Source organism: Lepus europaeus, chromosome 9 (assembly GCF_033115175.1).
Source record: "Lepus europaeus isolate LE1 chromosome 9, mLepTim1.pri, whole genome shotgun sequence".
Taxonomy (NCBI): Eukaryota; Metazoa; Chordata; class Mammalia; order Lagomorpha; family Leporidae; genus Lepus; species Lepus europaeus.
Genome location: NC_084835.1, coordinates 119971164 through 119995109, shown reverse-complemented (window position 1 = coordinate 119995109; position 23946 = coordinate 119971164). Strand labels below are relative to the sequence as shown.

Genomic DNA, 23946 nt, shown 5'->3' with positions numbered 1-23946 from the left:
AGAAAGGTTGGCATCAGGAAAATACACAATGTGAAGATAAAAATAGCTAATACATACTAATATAAACAGAGTAAAGTCACCAGATGAAAGAACAAATACAAAAACATAATGCTTATAAGAAACAGACCTGAAACTAAAGTATACATATGCAGGAGGATTGAAACTTAGGAAACATCTGGGGCTGACACTATGGTGTAGAGGGTAAAGCCACCACCTGCTATGCTGGCATCACATAGGAGCACTGGTTCAAGTCCTGGCTGCTCCACTTCTGATTCAGCTCCCTGTGAATGCACCTGGGAAAGCAGCAGAAGATGGCCCATGTTCTTGGGCCCCTGTACCTGCATGGGAGACCCAGAAAAAGCTCCTGGATCCTGGCTTGGTCTTGCCCAGCCCTGGCCTTTGTGACCATTTCAGGAGTGAACGAAGGGAGGGAAGATGTCTCCTTCCCAACCCCCATAACTGAGCCTTTCAAATAAATAAAATAAATCTTAAAAAAATCAGGAAATATGAAAAAATAGAGATACATTATCCCTCTAAAGAAGCTGTTAAGCAGAGAATTAATTACATACCAATTTGGATTTAGTATAAAATCATTAATAATAATGAAGTAACTACATAATAGTCATAAGAAATTTTTGAAATAAAAAAATAATAAGCCATTACATTCCCAGAATGTACCCTTAAATATATCAATTAAAAGTGTCACAGGCAGATAGATATAATAAGTTCTGATGTTCTACTACACGGCAGGATGATTATACTTACCAAGACAGCATTATGTAATTCAGATGGCTGGAAGAGAGGATTTTGAATGCTTTCATATGAAAGAGATGGTAAGTGTTTCAAATAATGTATAACCAGTACCTTGATTGAGCATTATACAATATAAAAATGTACAAATCATTTTTCTGTGTTGTGCATTATTTTCTGTGTACATATATATGTGTGTGCATATAAACACAAATACATATATATTTATATATAAAGGATGAACATATTTTAGAAACCGGTACAATCCACATAACTTTGTGATGTCTTTAAGTGTGGTTAATGTTTTACACAGATGTCCATGTGTAAAGGCCTTAACACAGAAAACTACTATATTAGATCTAATATGTTTACAGCCTTGTATTCAATAAATGCAGAGTATAAATTTTAAATGCTCTCATATGAATGTATTTGTAAATAAAACTTGCTACACAATGATCTTGGTAACATTCTACATTTTTTAAAGATTTATTTATTTTATTTGAAAGGGAGAGTTACAGGGAGAGAAGGAAAAACGGAGAGAGAGAGGGAGAGAGAGGTCTTCGTTCCGCTGGTTCACTCCCCAAAGGGCCACAACAGCCAGAGTTGGGCCCATCTGAAGTCAGGAACCAGGAACTTTTGCCAGGACCCCAACACGGGTACAGGGGCCCAAGGACTTGAGCCATCTTATCCGGCTTTCCTAGGCCATAGCAGAGAGCTGGATCGGAAGCAGAGCAGCTGGGACTCGAACTGGCATCCATATGGGATGCCAGGACTGCAGGCGGTGGCTTTACCTACTACATCACAGTGCCGGCCCCAAGAGCGTAATTTTTTTTAGAGAATGCATTAACTGTGTGGAAAATTTTGTCATGTTTGTACCCCTTACTAAAGATTCTAGCTTTATCACATTTTATTGAACGGAAACAATTCAAACATTGCTAAATAATTCTAAGTGTTTGAAAAACTTAAAATTTCATTTTTGAAGATCATATGGTCAAAATGAATAGAAATGACAAAATATAATTTTGTTCTTGTGAAATTATGGCTTCCACTTAAAGTGGTTGTTAGAAACTAACACAATTGTCCAAAAATAAGCCGAAGTATTTAACAGTTAAGCCTTATCTTAAGAAGTTAGAAAAATAGAGTATCTTTTTTTTTTAAAGTAGAAGTATGGAGAATAAAAATATAAGTGAAGAAGTAAGAGAAATAAAACAAGACACCAAATAATTAAATGGGGTGTGATTGAAAGGAATCTATGTTAACAGTTGATCAAGAAATACAAAGCTAAGATAAATCACTATGATGAAGCTATTATACGTGAGTACTGTTATTACAAAGGGCAGAAGGAAGAATTATTAATGACTTTTTGCCAATATGTTTGTAAAGCTAAATAAAACAGAGAAATGAAGTAAATAGCAAAACTCATTCCAGAAGAAATAGAAAACCTGCAACTGACAGTTCTAAGAAAACTGGAAATTGAGAATGGCAAATAATGAGGACAGTCCCGGGTGAGGAATCAGAGAGGAACCCTGGCAATCTGCGTTTCCTGTTGCCCATTTTCCTTTTAGTCGTTTCCTTGTTTTCCTCTGGCTCCGTTCTGGCTGGTCTCATACTGTGACATCGGATTCTAAAACCTAAATGTTGTAGTCTCTTTCCATGTTTGCTGTGGCTGCCTTAGGAGTCTATGACTGCATATTTCTCACTTTGTTAGAACTTCCACCAGAATAGTTGATAGCTTTTCTTGTTATATGATTATTCTAGCATTAAGAGGCATTTTTATATTTAATCCTGAATCTCTTTTATGGTAATGTAATCTGCTTTTCTAGTCTCAAGAGATGAAGCAAACTTTGGAAACTGTTCTCATGTGATGACACAGCAGCTAGTGACGGCATCCCTAGAACTTCTTCTGTTGGTTCGAAGGGATATCCAGTTCCTCTCTGCCGGCTAAGAGCCAGCTAATCACAAGTTCAGTTGGCGATGATTGTTCTAAAATTGAGACTCATTAAATTTTGCATGGAGAGAACAGGGATAATAACAGAATGCAAGGGAAAGATAGTTAAAAATGAAGTTACCAGGCACCATGCTCCAACACATGCCAAGTTTGTTAGCTCTGTAACTATCATTGACTGAGGACCCACAAAATTATTAGGAATTTTGAGAGTGGTATTTATGAAGATCAAAACAAAATTTTCAAACTGTATTTATTCTCAAAGTGTACATCTCACTTGTTAGGAGTTTTACAACAGCAAACACTATTACTTTGGAATGACATGCTGTAGCACGTGCATCACTTTGTACAATGCAGTCAAGCCCTGTTCTCTTCAAAATGTTTTTATTTTTTTTTAATTTAAGGTAAACAAATTTCATATATGTAGGTTTAGGAACATAGCGACATTTCTCACACTAACCTCCCTCCCACCCATGCTCCTACACTTTCTCCTCCTTCCTCTCTTATTCCTTCTCTTATTTTTTACAATGATCTACTTTTAGTTTACTTTATACTCATAACATTAACCCCAATTAAGTAAAGACTTCAGCAAATAGTAAGAAGAAAAAAAGCACTGTTCCTCAACAGTAGAGACAAGGGTTGTGAACAGTCTTTAAACCTCAGAATGTTTTCCACAAGGCGAAGTGATCTTCGTAAAAGGAATTCAGACAAAAGGCACTTACCCATCACCCATGCAGTGCTTTTTCATGTTTACAGAATTCTCCCATGGCTGTCTGAATTTGTGCTTCAGGAACTGTCAAGCTTCTCTTGTGTAAGGACCAGAAAATAAATTTCTTTGCTTTTGGGGCTACACAGTCCCTTTGGGTATTCTCAGCTCTGCCCTCGTGCCAGGAAAGGAGAAATGGGTGACATGATCATGTTCCAACACAGCTTAGTGATGGACCCTGGAATCTGAATGCAACCTTCTCAGGCCACACAGCATTATCTTCATTTTAAAGAAAAAATAATCTTTTTGCAACATAAGATACATGTTTTGCTTATGGATTGTACAAAGTCAGGTGGTCAGACAGATTTGCCAATCTTTGCTCTGTAAGACCTGCTCTCGCCCTCAAGTTTATTTTTTGTTTGATTGTTTTAAAAATTTATTTATTTGAGAGGCATAATTATAGACAGACAGAGGGAGAGACAGAGAAGTCTTCTATCCACTGCTTCACTCCCCAAATGGTTGCAACAGCCACAGCTGGGCCAGGCTAAAGCCAAGAGCCAGGAGCTTCATCCAGGTCTTCCATGTAGGTGCAGGGACCCAAGCATTTGGGCCATCTTCCACTGCTGCTTTCCTGGGCCATTAGCAGGGAGCTGGATTGTAGGTAAAGAAAGCTGGATACGAAATGGCACCCATATGGAATGCTTATACCACGGACTTCACCTATTGAGCCACAGCCCTGATCCCAGCCGATGTCCATCTTTTGACCTCTCTCTTCTTACACTGCTGCAGACCCTGGTCTCATTGGTGTCATGTCACTGAGCCAACTTGGGGTCTTGGTGCATCCTTTTCTCTCTGATTCTCTCTCTCCTTCCAGTTTCTGCAAATACCAATTGTTTTCCTCAGCTGTTTTCTCTGTCCCATAGACTTCTTCCTGTACGAAAGAGCAACCCCTCACCCACCTGCTGCCCTCTCATAGTGGATCTTCCTCATAGCATTTATTCCTTATCACAGCATGAATTTCTGAATGTTCTTAAGGTATCTCTTTTATTTATTTATTTATATGACAGGTAGAGTTATAGACAGAGAGAGAGAGACAGAGACAGAAAAGTCTTCCTTCTGTTGGTTCACTCCCCAAATGGCCACTACAGCCGGAACTGTACCGATCCGAAGCCAGAAACCAGGTGCTTCCTCCTGGTCACCCATGTGGGTGCAGGGGCCCAAGCACTTGTTCCATCCTCCACTGCCCTCCTGGGCCACAGCAGAGAGCTGGACCGGAAGAGGAGCAACCGGGACTAGAACCCAGTGCCCGTATGGGATGCCAGTGCTGAAAGGCAGAGGATTAACCAAATGAGTGAGCCACGGCACCAGCCCCCTTAAGGTGTCTCTTACTACCACATGATTAATGCCATGAGGTTGGGAACTATGTTTTTTTAATATTTCATGTCCAACAACCAGAACATAGGAAGGACTTATTTAATATTTATTGAATAATAACCAGAGGGGAAAGACACTAAGGAAGTTAGGAGACCGTCTAACAGTGAGAGAAGGATAGATAGGGCATTTTCTTATTATGTGTCTGTTGTAAAAGGAATGCATGCTTTTAAGAAGTCAGAAAATCCAGGGAGGTGCAGGTGTAGCCCATGAGGTCAGACACTGTGCGGTACACCTGCACCCCATATCAGAGTGCCTGGTTCAAGGACTGACTAAGCTGCATTTGATACAGATTCTTGCTAGTGTATCTTAGAGACAGTAGAAGATGGCCCAAGTATTTTAGCCTCTGCCCCCCATGTATGAGACTTATGGAGGTCTGGATTCCTAGATTTGGCCTGGCCTAACCCCAGCTGTCGTGAGCATTTAGGGAGTGAACCAGCAGGTGGAAGATCCTTCTGTGTCTCTCTTTCCCTCTCTGTTTCTCCTCCCTCTCCCTGTGTATCACTCCACCCTTTAAATCAGTGAATCTTCGAATAAATGTAGAGACACATGAAGAAAGATGGTAAATCTCCTAAAGTCTTTGTCTTTTCACCTCTTTGAGACGTTGGTAACCATTTGATAATAAACATAAATGCTGTTCTTTGTGCTGGTTCTATATAAATCCGACACAAACACGCTCCCCTGTGAATAGTCCCACTCACTCCCTGCTTTTTTTTTTCTTTTTAGTCCTTTTATTTATTTGGTGGGAGTTGGAGAATTTATTACTACTGTTGCTTCCTTGTTCTTGTTTTAACAGAAGTGTGATTTTATATGCAAATTTAATAATTTATAAACAACCTTATAGAACACTGCCTGAACGGGCTTTCAGGTTTTATTCTAAAAGAACTCACAAAATTATTATTTATTTTGCAGTTACAAAATACATAAAACTCAGTGATAGTAAAATGTCACTCTTTTATAGCTAAAATAATTTTTTTTGACTCTGAGATCATGATTTGCCTGGCAGTAGAAGACTTAATTTTACCTAGTGAATTTTTTTTATCTTTTGAAAAGTCATAGTCAGGACTCAGTTAACTCAATTCTTAAAAAAAAAAAAAGATTTATTTTATTTATGTGAAAGGCAGGGTGATGGAGAGGGAGGGAGGCGGGGAGAATAGATAGATAGAAATTCCATCTGCTATTTCACTCCCCAAATGGCTACAACAGCCAGGCATGGGCCAGGTTGAAGTCAGGAGCCTACAACTCCATCCAGGTCTCCCATGCAGGTGACACCCATACACTTAGGTCAGCTGTATTCCCAGATGCATTAGCAAAGAGCTGGATGGGAAGTGCAGCAGCGGGACTCAAACTGACATTCATATGGGATGCAGCCATTACAAGTGGCAGCTTAATCTACTATGCTACAATGCCAGCCTCCAGTTAACTCAGTTTTTTGAACTCTTCATACAAACGGCTGTTGCCTTCTTCACCCCAAAAGTCCTACACAGGAATTGAGGATAGCAGTGTTCCTGATCCTATAAAACTCCCGTCTTCTTTGTTGTGTGTGCTGTCCTTGAAGTTTGACCTGTGGTGTAGCCATACATAGTGGTAGCTCGCTCACAAGCGTGTTGGGTAATCTGAAGTTTCTGGCACAGCAAGCCCACCCACCCATTTGTTCACCCTGTTTACAGCCACCCCTCTGATGCCTCCCCCAGCCTCTCAGACTTGACCCCCAGGAACACAGCTAGATAATTTCTGTCATCCTCTGTGCACCCATAGCTACACCCAAATTGCCCTTGACTTTGAGGAGTCAGGATGGAAATGAGTCCTGGACTCCTCTCCCTGCACAGAATCCTCCCTCGCTAGTGCCAGTCCTGGGCGATTATGGCACTGGAGGTGGCTATGGAATGTCCCTACCTCCTCAGAGGCCAGTGAGGAATGGCTTGCTGGCCTCTGTGCTCCTCAAAAGTGCCCCTCTCCTGCCTTCAGGGGGATTATTGTGTAAACTCCCAGGAAGTCAACAGCGGAAACATCGCTGTGTCGCCAGGGTGAACAATGAGACATGAACCATTACAGACTCATTCCTTACCTGTGAAAATTCCTTTCACAAAGCTTTTGAAGGTCACTTTATTTATGTTTTATTTAAGTTATACAAGTTCCATATATTTCATATACACAAATTTACAAACAAAATGGGGCTTCCCCTCCCTCCAATGCAGATTCCAACTCTTTCACTATCTTTCCGATTCTCATTCTTAATTTTGTGATCCTTTAGTTAGCCTTACTCTAAGTTGAGGAGTTCTGATATAATAGTATGAAGAGAAAGAAAAAAAAATAACAAAATAAAATAAAACTAAACAATTGATTGTTTCTCAATGGAAGAGATAAGGCCTATAACCATCATCTGTTCTCCAAATGACTGTTTTGCTCAAATACTTTATATTTCAGATATTCTATTAGTTGCATTGGATCAAGGAAAACATATGATATTTGCCTTTTGGGGGCTGGCTTATTTTACTAAGCATGGTGGTTTCCAGTTGTGACCATCTTGTTGCAAAAGACATGATTTTTTTTTTAGCAGCTGGGTAGTACTCCATATTGTGTATATACCATAGTTTCTTTATCCAGTCACTAGGTGATGGACATCTGGGTTGATTCTGTATCTTAGCTATTGTGAATTGCACTGCAATGAACATGGGGGTAGAGATATCTCTTTCATGTACTGATATATTTTGGTTTGGTTAAATTCCCAGGAATGGGATGGCTAAATCATATGGCAGGTTTATATTCAGGTTTCTGAGGTATCGCCATACTGTCTTCCACAGTGGCTGCACCAGTTTACATTCCCACCAACAGTGGATTATGGTACCCTTTTACCCATAACCTCATCAGCATTTGTTTTTTATTCATTTCTGTATGCTAGCCATTCTAACTGGAATGAGGTGGAAACTCCTTATGGTTTTGATTTGCGTTTCCCTGATGGCTAGTGAACCTGAGCATTTTCACAAGTATCTGTTGACCATTTGAATTTCTTCTCTTGAGAAGTGCCCGTTTAAGTCCTTTGCCCATTTCTTTGCTGGATGGTATGTTTTTGATGCTGTTGAGTTTTTTGAGCTCTCTATGTAATCTGGATGTTAACCCTTTATCAGTTGCATAGTGTGCAAATATTTTCTCCCATTCCATTGGTTGCCTCTTTCCTTTGCTGACTGTTTTTTGCAGTGCAGAAGATTCCCACCTTGATGTAATCCCATTTGTCAATTTTGGCTTTGATTGCTTGTGCTTCTGGGGTCTTTTCTAAGAAGTTTTTGCCTATGCCAATGTCTTGTAGAGTTTACCCCATGTTATCTAATAATTTGATGGTATCAGGTTGTTGATTTAGATCCTTCATACATTTTGAGAGGATTTTTGTGCAGGGTGTAAGGTAAGAGTCTAATTTCAGAGATCTGGTAGAGATCTGGTTTTTCTAACACCAATTTGTTAGAGACTGTCTCTGCAGCCGGCGCTGTGGCTTAAGAGGCTAATCCTCCACCTTGCGGCGCCAGCACACCGGGTTCTAGTCCCTGTTGGGGCACCGGATTCTATCCCGGTTGCCCCTCTTCCAGACCAGCTCTTTGCTATGGCCCAGGAAGGCAGTGGAGGATGGCCCAAGTCCCTGGGCCTTGCACCCGCATGGGAGACCAGGAGAAGCACCTGGCTCCTGGCTTCCGATCAGCGAGATGTGCCAGCCACGGCGGCCATTGGAGGGTGAACCAACGGCAAAAAGGAAGACCTTTCTCTCTGTCTCTCTCTCTCTCACTGTCCACTCTGCCTGTCAAAAAGGAAAAAAAAAAAGAGACTGTCTCTGCTCCAGAAATTTTTTTTACCTCCTTTATCAAATATAAGTTAGCTGTAGGTGCATGCATTAATTGATTTCTGGAGTTTCTATTCTGTTCCACTGGTCTATAAATTTGTTTTTGTGCCAGTACCAGCTGTTTTGATTAGAACTTCCCTGTAGTATGTCTTGAAATCAGTATCGTGATGCCTCCAGCTTTGTTTTTGTTGTATGAGACTACTTTAGCTATTTGGGGTCTCTTGTGTTTCCATATGAATTTCAGCATTGTTTTCTCTAGCTCTGCAAAGGATGTCATTGGTATTTTGATTGGGATCACATTGACTCTAAATTGCTTTTAGTAGTATGGACATTTTGATGATGTTTATTCTTCCAATCCATGAACATGGAAGATTTTTTTCATTTTTTAATGTCTTCGCAATAGCTACAAAAAGAATCAAACCCCTTAGAATACGTTTAACCAAGGATGTCCAAGATTTCTATGATGAAGATTACAAAACCCTAAAAAATGAAATACAAATAGTCGAAGGTTGCTTTAAAAGGGTTGCAGTTAAGAACGTGGGCTCTGGGATGAGACTGCTCACATTCACATTCCACCTTGCCGCATGACCGTCTTGAGTTTTTTTAGTCTCTTGAAGTTTCACTTTTTTCAACTGTAAAAATTAGGAAATAGGCAACTCTAGACAATAGGTATTTTTGGGAATTAATGAGATTATCAGTGTTAAAACCTCTAGCATCAGACATGACGTAAAGCAAGGGCTTACTAAATTTTGCATGATTTGAAGATCTTCTATCTGTTAATGTAAGGAAGAGAATGTTCAGGACAAAGAATGTTATGTCAGGATCTCAGCAAACAGGATGGGACCATGAACAGAACAGGAGGTGAAGTGTTGGCCATGAAAGTGGCTCCTAGATCAGGAAGCTGAAAGGGATGTAGGGCTTTTTCCCTGGTGAGAGATAAGCAGAAGTCATATGTAGGGACAGAAAATGAAGGTGTGCGTGACACCTCCATTAAGGCTCTACAAAGGAGATTATCTGTTGGCCCCTCCATCCATCAAATACACAGCATGCATGCATCCATTCATCCATCCATCCTTCCAACTGTCAGTCAACAAACTTATTTGCCCCTCTTCCAGGCCAGCTCTCTGCTGTGGCCAGGGAGTGCAGTGGAGGATGGCCCAAGTCCTTGGGTCCTGCACCCCATGGGAGACCAGGAGAAGCACCTGGCTCCTGCCATCGGATCAGCGCGGTGCGCCGGCCGCAGCACGCCTACGGCGGCGGCCATTGGAGGGTGAACCAACGGCAAAAGGAAGACCTTTCTCTCTGTCTCTCTCTCTCTCTGTCCACTCTTCCTGTCTAAAAATTAAAAAAAAAAAATTGAACATAAAATTTTTGTTACAATTATAAGTTGTTGATGATTACAAATTAGTAAGATTAAGTAGCTTGTTGGATTTTTCCCCCCTCTGGAGTTTTTTGAAATGTCTGTCTGAGATTGATGCAAATCTGTGTTTTGAACATTGAACTGTGGGAAGTCTGAATATATTCTGGGTGTTAGGTCTGGATATTAGGTTTCTGTTGATAAAATATTCTTGCAGCATGTGGCTTATCTTTTCACTCTCACTATGGTATCATTTGAGGACTAGACATTCTATAATTTGGTACAATTTATCAATATTATATTTCCCTATTGAAACCATGAGCATACTCATTTTCATTATCTTATGGGTACTACATTTGTTCACCTTTCAGACTGATTTTTAGTATTTGCTGTGAAGCAGGGATCCAGCTTCCCTTTCATTGCATTTGGCTACCAATTTGTAGCACCATGAGAATTAAAAGTTCAAACACCAAGATAGATACTGCTCGTCAACGTTGTACATTTTTCTCTAACACATTAATTTATAATGCAATTTATATTTGGGCTCATGTAATATTTTCATAATTCTATCATTCAGTAATAATTTTTACTATTTCTCTATAATAAAATCTGTGCCTATGATTATAGACCTTTATTTCTCTTTGGTGTCTGGAAATATTTCATTGATACATTAACAAGGTTGTAGCTGTGTTATGAGGTACATACATATTTGATAGTCTCGTATTTTCTCAGTAAAACTGAATCTTTTAGATTTTGAAATATCTCAGTGTTTATATAATAATGCTGTTTTCCTTAAAGTCTTTTTTAAAACCTGTATCATAATTGCTACATCAGTCCTGTTGGGTCTGGATTTGTAAAACAATTCTTTAACGTTGACTTTCAGGATGTCTCTATCCTTCTATTATAGAAGTGCCTTAAGAACAAAACAGTGCTGGGTTTCTATTGCTGTTGTCAAGCCTTTTGATCTATGCTTTTTAGTGGTACATTTAGTCAGTTTGTATTCGTGCTTGTGTATGTGGGTTCAGATCAGTCATGCTGTTCTGTGCTTTCTGTTTCCCTTTATTCTTTTTTCCATTTCCTGCTTGCTTTTTTATTTTTTCTCACAATCATTTACCCGCCCTATTTATTTTTTAAGTTAAATCTCTTTTTATCTATCCTAGTAATGGTTACCCAAGATATTACAACATGTCCATGATCTTTTCAAAAACTGCCTCTGTTCTTTCTTTGGAAAACACAAGAATGTAAGAACTTTTACATAATTATCTTTCCCTGATTCATATTTTATTTTAGTTTCACTGTTATTTTTTACGTATTTATTTAATTTACTTGGTTTATTTATGTTGAGTCAGCATGGTTCTTTTGTTTTAAAAGACTTATTTATTTGAAAATCAGAGAGAGAGGACTTTCATCTGCTTGTTCACTCAAAAAGTCAGGGCTGAGCCGGTCTGAAACCAGGACAGGAGATTCTTGTCTCCCAAGTAGGGGCAGGGGCCCAAGCACTTGGGCCATCGTACCTGCTTTCCCAGGCCATTAGCTGGACTGAAGGTGGAGCAGCTGGGAATTAAACTGGAGCCTTTATGGGATGCTGGTGTCACTCGCCGCGGCTTTACCCTCTACACCATGGCACCAGCCCTGGATCATGTAGTTCTTATTCTGCATTACTTGTTGCATCTAAAAACTGAGCACCTAATCTGCCTGGGCTATATGCTTCAGAAATTTCTTTGGTGAAAATAGAAATTTGATGAATAATCTGTTTTTGCTCAAACCTGTCTCGGCTTCACCTTCATTCTTTTTTTTTTTTAATATTTATTTATTTATTTGAAAGACAGAGTTACAGAGGCAAAGCCAGAGAGAGAAAGAGAGGTCATTCATCGGCTGGTTCACTCCCCAAATGACCTCAGCAGCCAAAGTGAGGCCAATCTGAAGCCAGGAACCAGGAACTTCTTCCAGGTCTCCCACGGAGTGCAGAGACCCAAGCATTTGGGCCATCTTCCGCTGCTTTCCCAGGCCATAGCAGAGAGCTGGATTGGAAGTGGAGCGGCCAGGACTCAAACTGTCACCCATATGGGATGCCAGCACGCAGACGGCAGCTGTACCTGCTACGCCATAGTGCTGGCCCCTTCACCTTCATTCTTCAAAGGGTTTCACTCAGGTGTTAAAGTCTGAGTCCACACTTGTTTCTTTCAGCTTCCTGAGTGCCTCACTCCAGTGTCTTCTGGATTGCGTTAACTCATGGATCAATCTAATTACCACTTTTTGGAGGAAATTTTCTGTTACCTCCCCTTGTTCTAAAGATTTTCCCATTCTCAGAGTTGATGAAAACCCTCAATAGCTATCTCTTTAGGTTGCATACCTTCCGTTCCTGTCTTTCTTTCTAGAGATCTGATGACAGTCCCTCTGAGTCCTGTCTTTTAGCTTCTGCATGCTCATCTCTCTGCAGGACACTGAAGAATTTCCTCTCCTGTCTTGCAGTACATCAGTATAGTTTGCTGTTACATTATTTAGTTGCTAATTTTAATTATTGTTATTTTTGTTTCTAAATGTATTTGCTTATTTTTTGAAAATTGGTGGGTTCTTGGCCGGCACCACGGCTCACTTGGCTAATCCTCCACCTGTGGCGCCAGCACTCCAGGTTCTAGTCCCGGTTGGGGGGCCGGTTCTGTCCCGGTTGCTCCTCTTCCAGTCCAGCTCTCTGCTGTGGCCCGGGAAGACAGTGTAGGATGGCCTGAGTGCTTGGGCCCCTGCACCTGCATGGGAGACCAGGAGGAAGCACCTGGCTCCTGGCTTTGGATCAGTGTAGCTCCGGCTGTAGCGGCCATTGGAGGGTGAACCAATGGAAGGAAGACCTTTCTCTCTGTCTCTCTCTCCCTCTCTCTCTCACTGTCTAACTCTGCCTGTCAAAAAAAAAAAAAAAAAAAAAAAGAAAGAAAGAAAAAAGAAAATTGGTGGGTTCTTTTTGGTAGTTTACTGCTCCCTGAGGGTATTTTCAGTCGTGTTTGCAATTTATTTTGCCATGATAACTCTAGTTTCCTTACAGCCTGTTCTATTACCTGGAGTCTTTGAAGGCACTCCTGCTTCTCTGGTTTTCAATCTTTCTTGTTCATGTTTTACACTGCTTTGGTTAACATTTTACTAAAAATACTTAATGCTCCTTGGAAAATTATTTTTAAGAGATGTTTGAAGCTTATAAAGAAGTTATATGCTGACAAAAAGTATCTATATTTGCTTTGGCCTGACAGTGTACCTTCTCCAAACCTTGTAGATTAAATGCGTGGTTTAAGGTTCTTTGATAATCCAGGTAATGGATATTTTGGCTGCAAATATGCTGAATAGATAAGTGTTGGTAAAAACTTCTTATGCAAATTTGTATCTCTTATACTGCTTTTCAGCAAGACATAGTCGTTTGCCCATTTTTGTTTATTGGTTTTTCTCTGGAGATGGGGTGGGAAGTCAAAATGAGCTGTACATCCCTACAGTTCATTTTTACGTAAATTGTGTTGTCCTGTCCTGTTCTAGCTTCATGAGAGGTGGGTGTTTCATCACATTCTCAACCTTGGACAGAGCTCATGACAGGTGCAGTCCTAAAGGGAATTGCTGTAAAGATATATAAACGATCTGTAGGCTTCATTTTATTACCTTAAAATAAATTCTCAGGAATTTAATTGGTACAACAGAGGTTGTACAGCATTTTTATCTCTTTGTTGCCAGTAAGTTTACAGAGAGCCAGTATCAATGTTTACCTCTGCCAGGGTAATTTGATAGCCTCATTTTCCTGTTTCTAATTCTTGGTATTGATGCTTTTTTCAATTGATAACTTCAGACACACAAAAAAAATTGTAATGAATGACTTTATTGATGTTCCTCAAACAGGTTCCACCTGAAGATGAACAAGGTTTTTGATTTTTGGTAACTTATTTCAGTTTCCATACCTTTTGCCTATCATTCTATTAAGGTTTTTAACTTTAATTAAATGTATGTAACACATGTATTGGGAAAGCTGAATCTTTACTTTACATACGTAGTATAAGATCCCATTCAAGCAAGCGTTTTAAAGTTGAATCTATTAATACTTTTTTTGCATTTGGAAACACACACACATGCAGCCCAAATGAACATGGTGATAGCAAAACAAAATTATATTTTAAATAACAAATTACATATAATGGTAATATATGTGATAAATTTTCATAGGGTGGATTTCTGGACTTTGAATCAGCACATCTAAATATATAATATCAATTTTAATGTATTCTGCAGTGTGCTGTTTTGGAGGAAGATTTGAAGAAAAAAGAATTATATTTAGTTGAATGATATGATATGTCTATTCTGGGATTTTGTTTCCTTTAATAGGAAACTCAAACTGCTTTTCCATGTAGAAAATAAGGTGGGTTATAAATTAAGATAGATTTGCCTAAAGATCCAATATGAATATATTTTCATAGTTTTATCTATACTTCTCTTGAAGTTTTGTTACAAAACATTGGTAGCTTCTGGAGCTGTACCTCTGCCTCTTGTTTTTTAAAAGTTAAATTTCAGTGCTTCTACTGATAATTGTTCCGCATGGACATACTTGCCATCATTATGTTACTCATTCCACGGTTTTCTATGACAAGATGTCTCCTCATCTCTCTCTTCCTCAGTCAAATTACCTTTTAGTATATATTTATAATGAAGTCTTCTGATGTTTATTTTTGGATGTTGTTTTGTTGCATTGTTTCTAGATCTTTGGCCTGGCTCTGAGTACAGTTGTCAAATGGCAAGCAGTGACTTAGTGTTGAATTAGTACCCCAGAAGGAGGACGCATTATTCCATAGCATTCATGGTGACACACACTATTGCAGAATGAATTCCAAGGGTCTATGGAAAAAGTAGGTCTTCTCAACATGGAAAATCCATTGGATTCCAATCCTATAGGATGCATATCTTTGAGAGACAGCCCTGGATCAAGGTGTCAATACGTAGACCTAGTTCTTCACTTTCTCACCAGTTGAGCCATCTCTGCATTAACAGTTTTCTGTTGCCAAGTCCATACAGGTTATAGAAGCAGGAATTAGTTACAGCAGGAGAGATTTCTCCAGATTAACTCATTATGGGGAACTCAACTTGAAGGGGTACTATAAGCTGTTGATGTCAGGGAAAAAAGGCTTGCTCATATATTTTATGGACTGATTTCATATGAGAAATAAATTGGATCCACTTTATACCACTTCTTTCATCTTTACTATTAGTAAATGCCAGTAAAATTACTTTTTATTATATTTTTCATTATTAACAGTGGAATTTTTGTTTAACAAGCCTCTATCCATGCAGCCCTCTTGCTTTCATTGGATTTTAAAATTAATTGTATAATAAATTAAGCTAAAAATTATCAGTTTTATTGTCCATGTATATATACAAAAACATATATATATATATATACATATATATACTTTTATATTCATTCATCCTGTGTTTTAAATAGAAGCAGACATGAAATCAATTCAATGGCATTTCATTCTATCTTTTAGTATGTGGCAATTTCATAAAGCAATGTTTCCAAAATTTTGAGAGCCTTAAGAAAGAAAATGTCATTTGCAGCTCATTATTTAAAATTCAGAATTTATCAAAAGTTATTCTACTTGAACACAAAACATAGTTTCTTAAGGGTATACATGCATAAATAATGCCTTTGGGTATATCAGAGAAGTAGTCCAATATATGACCATACCTTGTCCCTGGGTGTTTAAAGGCCCTCTCCTGCACCTCATCTTACTGCAACAGAGCTTAGAGATTGGTCATCAAGCGATGTGCAGGCACCCTGAAGCCTGAGAACTGCTCAACTACTAACAATCTATTACAAATCAGATTATTTATCCTTAAATAACTTTTTATTATTGTTGTTATTTAAGACCTTTATTAGCAGGTGCTTGAAGTTTCTTGACTTTTTTGAAAAAAATCACTTTGTAAACTTTTATTGCAAATTAAAATGAAGTTCTCTAAAAATCTCAACTTGACCAGTATGAAACAATCTAAAAACCTTTAAAGGTATATTGAGAAAAACCATGCTTTTTTTAAAAAACACATTTGCCATTACCAAAATGAGACATCTTTAGGTAAAAATAATAACTTCATGCTGCATAGATAATGCAGATGGTTGTAGTAATCTGGTCAACAGGCAAAAAACAAGCACTTACAGTCTTCAGCTCCAATGAGTGAGTTAAGGTCCTGGACTCTTCTTCATTTTATATTTGCTACCATGATTCCTGATTCAGTGCAGCATTAAACTGTAGGTATAACCTGAGAAAATCAAGTTAGGTCTCGTAGTGTTAAAATTCAAGTTGTTATTGAAAGTGTTAGTCATATCCTCAAAGAATTTACCATGTCACAAGGGAGTCAGAGCAGTCATATAAATAATTCTAACTGAAGGACAGTTTTTAGATAAGGGTTAATCCTCTGATCTATGGTTTTTAAGAGTTGTGAGCAAGAAAATATTCTTTACTGAAACATATAGAGAGATTTTATTATAAAAGAAGCCCTTGAGTTGATCTTTAAAAATGATAAACACTTCAATCAATGTGCACATTTCTGAAATAAGAGCATTCCATTCAAGATGATGGCTTAACCAAAGATGTATTTTGTGTGATAAGGATTGTGGAAATAAAATTGTCCATTCTTTCTGAACTGTTCATTCCATGAAAAAAAACTTAGCAAATGAGTCTTGAATGTTTGTTAGTAAAATATATATAAGAACTTCAAGCTTTATTCTGTACTTATAGGAACGGTTGGATATTTCTAAAGAAGTTAGCATGATCAAAGATACACCCCTAAGAGACTAATTGAAAAGTGCCAAGTGTTAGATTAGTAAGACAGAGAAGAATAAATGGTTTTCAGTCATTATCACTAAAGGAATAGCAGTAAATTCTCAGTAAATTGAGAAAAATATGAAAGTCAGAACATTTTTATAAAAGAATTACTTTTGATTGGTCAGTACACTTCAGGGACAAAGTAAAAGGACATGAGTGAGGAGGTAGAAAACACTAGTGAAGTTTAAATCCTGGATAACTTCAAACTCATTGACTCTATTGACAAGAATCATAGAAAAAAAGGTGGAGGAAAGAAAATTAAGAGAATGTAAACTTAAGCTTGTTGCTTCTGAAGTGGTAACTATATATTTGGGCAGAGGTCAGGCTGGACTGTCAGTAGGGCTGGTGACCGTTCTGGAAGTTTGATAGATGTCAGTAAAACACAGCCTAGTTCCACAGACCAGGCTCAAATATTGCCTCCCCGCTGTCTAATTTTGTGACTTTGGGCTGTTCCTTCATATTCCATAAACTTCATTTTTCTCTTATATTCGGTGAGAATGATTGTATGTATCTCATATTGCAATTTCACTACTTAAATACCATATGGGTCAGCCAGGTAAGTTCTACCACCAGATCATCCAAAAACTTCTAATTGTGATCTAATGCTGCAGTCATCTTGGCAGTACCAGCTCTTTTCCTTATATTTGTGTACTCAAGTCAGGCTGTTCCACACATCATTGACTGAGTTGTCTTCTTAAAATTGACAGCATGCGAGTAGATGAGAGCACCAATAGAAAGACCACGAAGTATCAACAAAATCTCAGGGTCCAAATCAATGGATTCATCAATACATTAGTCTTCTACTTATTCTGTTTATTATGTGCCAGTTTTATTTATTAAAACTTTAAGCTAAATGAAAGGTAGTTTTCAGTGCCCAGTTTCCAGAAGAAAGAGTTTCAGAAGAGAAAGAGAAAAGTTAACAGTATTTCAACTGAAAGTTTCTTTGCGAATATGAAAGCAGGAGAATGTCTAAGTTGAGTGGAAGCTGACCAGAAAATCCTACAGTAGATGTAATAAAGGACATCATTGGCTCAGTGAGAGCTCAGATTATTCGTGGATTTAGGATCAAAGGAATGAGCTAGCATTCGGTGTGAGTGGGCAGAGAGTGAGATACTCAGATGTGCTTCCGGAACTTTGGCCAAAGCAGAGGAGGGAGGGGGTAGGGAGGGGGGAGGAAGGATAGGAAGGATAGGAGATCCGGCAGGTTCCAATGCCCTGAAGTGCTGGAGGTCCAGCTAAGAAGATCGTGGTAGACCTGGAGTGAGAGGCTTGTGGGGAGGTTTAACAGGGAATCCAGGAAAGCTCTTGAGGTCCTTCATGTTAAAGAAACAGCGTGAGCAAGGAGCTGACTTCATTTTGCTTTTGAAGTTTCTAGATCAGGTAATCGAGACAAGGTTAATGACTGATCAAAATGAAAGTCTGAAGGAATACAGCTAAAAGCATCCATCCATCTTACTGTCTGGCTAAACGAGAGAGACATACTCTTTCCTGCTATTATAATAGCACCTAAAATTATGATATTGATTTACATTACTTGAGACTATAACTCTGGGAAATGCTTGAATTATTTTCACACCTCTTAAACAAATCGGCTTTCATGTTCTTATATTTGAGAGCCAGAAAACTGAGTGAAAGGACTGGACGATGGCAGTCTAATTCTTTCTACAGCTCCTACATCTATCATCATCCAAATCCTATAAGATAGAGGCTACACTCTATAGAAATAATATTTTCTCAGCAGCAGAAGAGGTTTAAGGAACCCTACTCTAAATTTGTCAGAGTGATCCAACACTTGCTACCCAATGTGGATCCCTTTGTTTTCTTGTGTAATTCTTATTAAAGATACTGAGTTCAGTGGGTATTTTGTGCAGCAGTTAAGCCACCCTTGTGGTGCCCACATCCCATATCTGGGTTTCCAGGTTCAAGGCCAGGCACCAATCCCCACTCCAGCTTTCTGTGAATGCACACACTAGGAGAACATAGCAATAGCTCCAGTACTTTGGTCCCCGTCAACACTGTGGGGGATATTTGATGATGTTCCCAGTTTCTGGCTTCAATCTGTCCCAGACCTGGATTTTAGGAAGGGAACTTACAAGTAGGAGATCTCTTTTGTCTCTCTTTTAATGTATCTTTGCCTTCCAAATAATTGAAATAAATAAATGCAAATTATCAAAAATCCTAGGTTCAGGAACCTGATCAAACCTTATGAAATACTATGATAACAAAAAGTACAAGGGTTATGAAAAGAAGTGGAGGCGTGCAGAAGCATGAAGCAAGACCCCTACCTTTCACCTTACACAAAAATCCACTCAACATGGATTAAAGATCTAAATCTACGACCCGACACCATCAAATTGTTAGAGAACATTGGAGAAATCCTGCAAGATATAGGCACAGGCAAAGACTTCTTGGAAAAGACTCTGGGGACACAGGCAGTCAAAACCAAAATTAACATTTGGGATTGCATCAAATTGAGAAGTTTCTGTACTTCAAAAGAAACAGTCAGGAAAGTGAAGAGACAACTGACAGAATGGGAAAAAATATTTGCAAACTATACTACAGATAAAGGGTTAATAACCAGAATCTACAAAGAGATCAAGAAACTCCAGGACAACAAAACAAACAACCCACTTAAGAGATGGGCCAAGGACCTCAATAGACATTTTTCAAAAGAGGAAATCCAAATGGCCAACAGACACATGAAAAAATGTTCAAGATCACTAGCAATCAGGGAAATGCAAATCAAAACCACAATGAGGTTTCACCTCACCCCGGTGAGAATGGCTCACATTCAGAAATCTACCAACAATAGATGCTGGTGAGGATGTGGGGAAAAAGGGACACTACCCCACTGTTGGTGGGAATGCAAACTGGTTAAGCCACTATGGAAGTCAGTCTGGAGATTCCTCAGAAACCTGAATATAACCCCACCATACAACCCAGCCATCCCACTCCTTGGAATTTACCCAAAGGATATTAAATTGTCAAACAAAAAAGCTGTTTGCACCTTAATGTTTATTGCAGCTCAATTCACAACAGCTAAGACCTGGAACCAACCCAAATGCCCATCAACAGTAGACTGGATAAAGAAATTGTGGTTCATGTACTCTACAGAATACTATATGGCAGTCAAAAGCAATGAAATCCGGTCATTTGCAACAAGATGGAGGAATCTGGAAAACATTATGCTGAGTGAAATAAGCCAGTCCCAAAGGGACAAATATCACATGTGGTCCCTGATTGATGACAACTAACTGAACACCAAAAGGAAACCTGTTGAAGTGAAATGGACACTATGAGAAACAGTGACTGGATCAGCCCTTGCCCTGACTGTTGATGTACAATGTAATACTTTATCTCTTTTAGTATTTTTTTTTTGTTCTAGTACTATTGGTTGAACTTTGTAATTAGCACACAATTATTCTTAGGTGTTTAAATTTAACTGAGGGTGATCCCTGTTAAATATAAGAGTGGGAATAAGAGAGGGAGGAGGTGTACAATTTGGGACATGCTCAATCGGACTTGCCCCAAACGGTAGAGTTACAAACGTGCCAGGGGATCCCAATTCAAACCTATCAAGGTGGCATGTACCAATCCCATCTGACTAGTCCAAGTGATCAATTTCAGTTCAAAACTGATCAAAATGAAAGGATTAGGAGTCAAAGGGATCACATAAACAAGACTAATGTCTGCTAATACTAACTGAAAACAATTAAAAAGGAGAGAATGATCCAACATGGGAAGTGGGATACACAGCAGACTCATCGAATGGCAGACGTCCTAAACAGCACTCTGGCCTCAGAATCAACCCTTAAGACATTTGGATCTGGCTGAAGAGACCATGAGAGTATTTTAGGCTTGGAAAGCCAAGACACTCTGGCCAAAAAAAAAAAAAAAAAAAAAAAAAAAACCTAAATGAAAGATCTCTGCGAGTGAGGTCCCAGTGGAAAGAATGGGCCATCAAAGAAGGAAGTACCTTTCTCTGAAAGGAGGAGAGAACTTCCACTTTGACTATGACCTTGTCTAAATAAGATCAGAGTTGGCTAACTCAAAAGGCTTCCATAGCCTTGGCAACCCATGACAAGAGCCTAGGGTGATTAATGACGCCATAAACAAAGTGTCAATTGTTAAGTCAACAACAGGAGTCACTGTGCATTTACTCCCCATGTAGGTTCTCTGTCCTTAATGTGTTGTACAATGTAAATTAATGCTATAACTAGTACTCAAACAGTACTTTTCACTTTTATATTTCTGTGTAGGTGCAAACTGTTGAAATCTTTGCTTAATATATACTAAATTGATCTTCTGTTATAAAGGTAATTGAAAATGAATCTTGATGTGAAAGAAATGGGAAAGGGAGCAGGAGATGGGAGGGTTGCAGGTGGGAGAGAGGTTATGGGGGGGAAGCCACTGTAATCCAAAAGCTGTACTTTGGAAATTTATATTTATTAAATAAAAGTTTAAAAAAAAGTGAAGGTAGAAAGATTCTGAAATTTTGGTAATTATTTCTCTCTGTTTTGCTCAAAATGAGATCCTGAATTATAATCTATATTTACATGGATCTTTGCACCTTAGCAAGTCTATGTGCCTTTCATTATCTTGTTGATATTTGCAAGTTCTCTGATTTGTACCAATCCCAGTCAATATTTTTACTCCAGTTTCTCCGAAGACAGGCATTGATGGTTTGGAAGGTGGAATATTGTCGACAAATGCTGTCAGGTTCAGTGTATTTCTTTCAGTATCAATATTTCAGGATTGTTTAAGAAAGTAAGTGCTTGATCTACTTTTTGATTGTATATTTTGGTTTTGCTTTTAAGCTCCTTTTGCTTAATTTTTAAAATTTTTAAAGCTTTTATTTAATGAATGCATTTTTCATAGGTACAACTTGAAGAAAATAGTGGTTCTTTCTGCCATACCTACCCTCCCACCCCGACTCCCGTTGTACCTCCTACTCCCTCTCCCATCCCTTTCTTCATTATGGCTCATTTTTAGTTTAGCTTTATATACAGAGGACCAACTCTATGCTAAGTACAGATTTCAACAGTTTGCACCCACACACACACACACACACACACACACAACACAGGCACACACACACAATATATAGAGTACAGTTGGAGAACAAGTTTTGCAGTTAATTCTCAGTACAACTCATGAAGGACAGAGATCCTACATGGGGAGTAAGTGCACAGTGACTCCTGTTGTTCATTTCACAGTTAACACTTTTGTTTATGATGTCAGTGATCACTCAAAGCTCTTGCCATGGGCTGCCAAGGCTATAGAAGCCTTTTGTGACCATAGACTTCATCAGTATTTAATCACGGCCATAAGCGAAGTGCAAGTTTTCTCCTCCCTCCAGAGAAAAGTGCGTCCTTCTTTAATGGCCTGTCTTTCCATTGGGGTTTCACAGAGATCCATCATGTAGGATATTTTTTGCTACAGAGTCTTTGTTTAATATAATATCCTTCCTTTTCTCATTTCTGTACTGATTGTCATATCATTTCTTGTCATTTTCATTTAAATCTTTCTGCCTATATATGTATTGTATATTGATTTTATTAAAGTGTATATTTAGATTTTGTGGGTTTCAAGAACAGAAAAGTGGCAACAACTCAAAGTACAGATTTGAGAGTTGCAGCTTGAAAGTTAGGAAACATTTACATTTGAAGCCAGCATGTGGCAACTTCATTGTCCAGATTGGCAGAAATTCATGCTATTCAAATCATTCCATGAGCTTCTGCGGGATTTAACAAGAGGGACCTCCTGTATGCTCCCATGCCAATCTATTGGCAGTGACAGCCCTTGGCATTGTGCATCGGCTCTTTTCTTCCAGTTCCATGATGACTCCACATGCCCATGTGTGCTGCTAGTGCCTGGCATAAAAACTCTAGTGTCCTTGCCAAGGGCACCAACAGAGGATACTCCCAAAGTTGCCGGTTAGATGCTGCTCCAACTCCATTTAGAAGCACAAAAGATCTTGTCTTGAAGTTGCATTTGCATTGCATGCAGCTTAATTATGTTCTTAGCATATTTAGTGAACTGTAACATATAAGGCTTCTTCTTGAATTTATATATTTAATCAAAATCCAGAAAACATAACTTACTCTTATGAAACAGCTTTTGCTTACAGTGACCTAAAATGGAACAGAAGAAGACAAGATAGGATATTGCCACCCCTTATCACTTACACATTAACCTGTGTACTGCCCCCCAATTGGGACTCTTGGTGTGTCACTCCAGGGAGTTCTCCTATGCTGATTTTGCCACCCCTGCTAGCCCAGGTCACAAACCTGTGACGTTAACTGTCACAGGGTCCTCACAGAGCTGTATTGCCAGGTTAGGCCCTCAGCCCCAGTCCCACACTATCTAGTGCCATAGTGTCAACTTTAACTCTTCCGTGGTCAACATTTCCTTCATGATCAGTAAACAGCACTTTTTGTGAATATCGGTACACATGAATAGATATCAGAGATGAGGTAAACATGGAGTAATTGGGGGAAAGACGATAGTGAAGGGGTTTTACTCATCAGTGGTGTTGATACCTTAGTTGTGCAAACAAGAATGTCCTTTTAAACCACCTCCAGTGAAAAACGTGATCCAGAAGAGGGACTCGTTTATTTTGAGTTCTGTGTGATGTAGGAGATGCTGACTGCCTGAGAGCATGATGGTGCTCTGAGAGCGTGATGGTGCTCTGAGAGAATGAAGCGGTGGATGCTGCTAATGACCAATCAAGACCTTTCCTGGGGTCCCTGGGACACCCCAGGTTTTGTTTTTGTCTCTATCATTGTGTATGCCTTCTTTTTGGTCTTCTGATGACTTCCGTTCCCCTCTCCCCTCCAGTTTCTTCTTTAGTATGTAAAGTAGATGTATATTTTCCCAACAGAATAACTTGTGACTATCAAAAGCAAATTTTTTAAAAGTCTATTTAATGTGATCACAAGAACTAAGCTTCTGTATACTATTGATGTAGGAAATAGTTGTATTTGAGAATATGGATATAAGCACAATAAGAAACTTTCTATAATTACAGCAAGCAAATAGAATGTAAAAAAAAAAAAAAAGACACTACCCAAGCCATAAATATAT

General features: G+C 38.8%; 1 protein-coding gene across 3 annotated transcripts in view; it reads left to right on the top strand.

Moving 5' to 3' along the window:
- Positions 1–23946, top strand: part of NETO1 (neuropilin and tolloid like 1) — a 123773-nt gene that overhangs the window by 54485 nt on the left and 45342 nt on the right. Inside the window, exon 5 of one of the 3 annotated variants that reach the window (XM_062201801.1) lies at positions 19043–19553. The exons of the other annotated variants lie outside the window; for them this stretch is intronic. Within the exon in view, the coding sequence (XP_062057785.1) occupies positions 19043–19056 (14 nt within the window). The 3' untranslated portion in view covers positions 19057–19553. Of the gene's footprint in view, positions 1–19042; positions 19554–23946 lie in introns of those variants that run through there. 3 annotated transcript variants of the gene reach the window in all.